The sequence below is a fragment of the Anolis sagrei genome, chromosome 2 (assembly GCF_037176765.1).
Source record: "Anolis sagrei isolate rAnoSag1 chromosome 2, rAnoSag1.mat, whole genome shotgun sequence".
NCBI classification, from domain to species: domain Eukaryota; kingdom Metazoa; phylum Chordata; class Lepidosauria; order Squamata; family Dactyloidae; genus Anolis; species Anolis sagrei.
The window spans coordinates 74,965,483-74,969,363 of NC_090022.1; the positions used below are offsets into that span (position 1 = coordinate 74,965,483).

The 3,881-nt window shown below is 42.6% G+C and overlaps 1 protein-coding gene across 1 annotated transcript; it reads left to right on the forward strand.

The window, feature by feature from the left end:
• Nucleotides 1-2,432: 2,432 nt before the first annotated feature.
• Nucleotides 2,433-3,632, forward strand: LOC132765594 (actin, cytoplasmic-like). Its single transcript, XM_060759873.2, has one exon. The coding sequence runs from the start codon at nt 2,433-2,435 to the stop codon at nt 3,630-3,632; it is 1,200 nt and encodes a 399-aa protein (XP_060615856.2).
• Nucleotides 3,633-3,881: the final 249 nt, after the last annotated feature.

Genomic DNA, 3,881 nt, shown 5'->3' on the forward strand with positions numbered 1-3,881 from the left:
AGATACACACATTATTTTATCTATTTAAACCCTGTCTTTCCTCTAGTTATCTGAAGATAGTGTTGATGGTTTCACTTTATCCTCACACAATCCTGTGATGTAGGCCAGGCTCAATGAGAATAACTGGTCCAAGTACACCAGGAACCTCCATGGCTAAGTGGGAACCAAAAAGCGCACCCCCCAAGTCCCATTCCAGAATTTCAACCATTACACCACACTTTCATTATGGCCATCTGCTCAGTTCAGACTTTCCCAACTTTCCTTTTAAAACCCAGAAGTTCCTTTTGGAAGTCAAAAACAGTAGACAATTTTATAGCAATAGGCAAATGGGGGATCCCCCTGAAACCTACACCATTCCAACAACACCCCAAACCTGCCACTGTCAAATGTTCTGTTGCAACAAGAATTCCAGGGACCCTACTAGGAAACATGGTACACAAGAAGGATAGGTCTTGTTTTCGGGCATATGTTTACTGTGAATGCAATTCTGCCGCAAAAAAAGATGCACACTCCTGGCATGCCAGGTTTCCAAGTAGAACTATTATGATTTTTACAGCAGTGAAAACTTGTGGTTACCCATGGGAAACCACAAAAAATGGTAAGGACAGACAGCATATGGGCTATTCATTATCAGCCCCTGAACCAAAGCACTTGAGAACTGGGGAGAAGGGTACAATAACAGAAAGCAGTTTTTTGAATGACGGAAACCCAAGCAATCATGGTGAGAGCTAAAACATGTGGTGGAAACTCCTTCTTTGGAGGCTTTCAAACAGAGGCTGGATGGCCATATGTCAGGGATACTTTGATTGTGCTTTTCATGCATAGCAGGGGTTGGACTAGATGGCCCATGCTTGCAGTCTCTTCCAACTCTATGATTCTATGTAGTACCACTGTTTCATGTTTCTTTATTCCAGTGGTTCTCAACCTGTGGGTCCCCAGGTATTTTGACCTGCAATTCCCAGAAATCCAAGACAGTTTTCCAGATGTTAGGGTTTCTGGAAGTTGAAGGCCAAAACATCTGGGGACCCACAGGTTGAGAACTACTGTATATTCAATAGACGTTTTCCCGTGCTGTCTATCCTGGATTATGTTGTTACTATGAGGCCATAGTACAGCATTTCAGTCACCCTTCCACATTTACAGATTTAGTTTTACTGAGTTGTTTGTTAGCAGATTTAATTAAGGTGACCATAGAGTCATGCTTGAGAACCTAGATATTACTATAGATAACACTTATCTGGGCATTTTAGGTCCCCTAACACATTTCTATGGTCAATTCCGACAGACTATAAGGTCACACTGGGAGACCTAGAGATCGCTAGAGAGGCAGAAAAAAAACCCATTCTTTTATTAATGATTTCTCCACTTTTATGGAATTCCTGCATCTCTAATCCCCGTAAAAGTGGAGGGCCTACTGTAGTTTCTTTCACTTAAAATCCAAACACAAAACAGCTACACAAAACAGTCAAGGTCATAGTGAGTGCAAAGAAAGCCACTGATGCAACTGAGAAGATGCTGGATTTTTTTGGGCAGTTATGCCATAAAGTAGGGTATTAATTTGCCAAGTTCCGTAGCCTTCTTCTATCTTAATTTTTCACCTCTGAAGATTTTTAAGTTGTGAAGGCAAAAAAAATCATCCTGCTCTCCCTCTCTGCCAAAACAAAAAGATGAACCCATCTAAGATTATAAGGTGATCAGATTGTAAGCTTTACTTGCTATCTTACATTTCCATTTAGCTTGGTTTCATCATTTTTAACCATCAGATAGCTGCTAAAAATGCACTCTCTGCTGAGCTCTTATTAACACTGAATTTAAAACATTCTCCTGTTCCACTTTTAAGTATCTTATCAGTTTTATTTCTGATATTATTTTGAATGCCTGCATTTTATTGTATTCATGGTTTTATTTAGATTGGCCACTGGCAGTTTTGCCTGGGAAACTTTGAGATTGTGGCTCAAAGATGTAATTTTTCAGAACACTTTAAAATATTGTAATTCACTCTCACCACTCACTGAATGGAGAGCCATTTAGACAGACACACACACACACACAATCTTTCTGTAAATATACAAAGGATGGCATGTAATGGAAACCAAAATCAAAAAACATAAAAACCAATAAAAATAACTTAAAACAACAATAAACCAATCAAATCATAATTATGCAGCAATGGAATTTGTGCACACTGCAAAAATCATGGAAGCCATGAAATGACTCAGGTATGAGGCAATCTCAATATGCACCATTTCAGTTTTCTTTCCTCATTTGAGAATCTTCTCATCTTATCCCTCCTATTATGATGTCATTCTGCTATCACTTATTACATAGGTAGTTGAGAAAGTTCTTTTCCATGGAGGCTGTAGCTGGGATGGTCACTCATTGAATGAACAAGTCATAAGGCTAAGTGAAATAGCTTCTGAAAGATCCCAGCAATGGCTCATCACAAGATGGCCAAGGAATCTCATTTTATGGACCACAGACATGGCTCTAGAGGGGCTGCTGCAGCCTCTACTTCAGGATCATCTGAGAAATACAAGGACTATGCTGCCGTTGTCATAGATACTGGCACTGGCTTTACCAAGAGTGGCCTTGCAGGAGATGAAAAGCCAAGATCCATTGTGCCAAGTATAGTGGGGGTTCCCAGGTACAAAACAAAGGAAAGTCCTTTGTACTACATTGGGAGGAGCATCCCACAACAACGTTCAGAGGTAAGCACACATGTGGTGATGACACACGGCGTGGTGACAGATTGGGATGCCTTAGAAATGCTGTGGCACCATGTTTTCTACACAGAGCTCAGTGTGTGCCCTGAAGAGCTAGCAGTGCTAGTCACAGATGCCCCCTTGAGCCCAACCACTAACCGTGAAAAAATGGCTGAATTGCTCTTTGAGAACTTTGAAGTGCCAGCCATGGTGGTTGCCCATCAGTCTCTTTTGTCTGTGTATTCCTATGGGCGCACAGGTGGGCTTGTGATTGGGTCTGGCTATGGGACATCCTATACCGCTCCTGTTGATGATGGATACATCATACCTCATGCCACCTACCGGCTGGACATAGCAGGAAAAGCCCTGACAGACTACCTGGCCAAACTGATGGGGGAATCTGGAAACCCTTTTCACAAAGACGAAATGGATGTAGTGTGTCAGATCAAAGAGAAGTGCTGTTATATCCCAGAGGACTATGAGTCTGAACTGAACGCAGATGAGAAGAAATATCTCATGGACTACACTCTTCCTGACAAGCAGGTCATTTCCATTGGCAGTGAACGCTTTCGTTGCCCTGAAGTCCTTTTCAATCCTACTATGCTGGGCTTCCCAGAGGTGGGGCTTCATATCCAGGCCATAAACGGTGTCAGAAAATGTAAAGCAGAGAGGCAGGCAGATCTGATTTCCAATGTTCTGCTGGCTGGTGGCACCACCATGCTCCGTGGCTTCTCTGACCGAATTAAAAGGGAACTGCAGAAACTAGAGCCAACAAGGCAGGTGGGCATCTTGGCTTCGCCCAACCGCACCTTCTCTGCCTGGCTGGGGGGGTCCATTGTGGCCTCACTCAATGCTTTCCAGAATGTGTGGATCAGCCGGCAAACCTACATTGAGAAGGGGCCATTTGTTGTCCACCGGCATTGCTTCTAATTTGGGAGGATGCTGATGAGGGCACGTTCAGGGGAGAGGTGCGTTCAAGGGAAATCACCTCCACAACATGCTATTGTTGAATGTCTTCCTAAGTCTGGCTTCTAAGTCAATTCTATAATTTCTTTTGGAGATCAGGAATGAGTGTCACTAAAATATTATTTCCTAGTCTGGCAACTTCTGAATGTGTTAGCTAATGTCCATCAATGGCCAATGCCCTTCCCATCTGAGTGATTGTACTTGCAATCCAAT

Bases quoted from the DNA above. Each gene is read 5' to 3' on its own strand.
- LOC132765594 (XM_060759873.2), top strand. From the start codon at position 2,433: ATGGCTCATCACAAGATGGCCAAGGAATCTCATTTTATGGACCACAGA.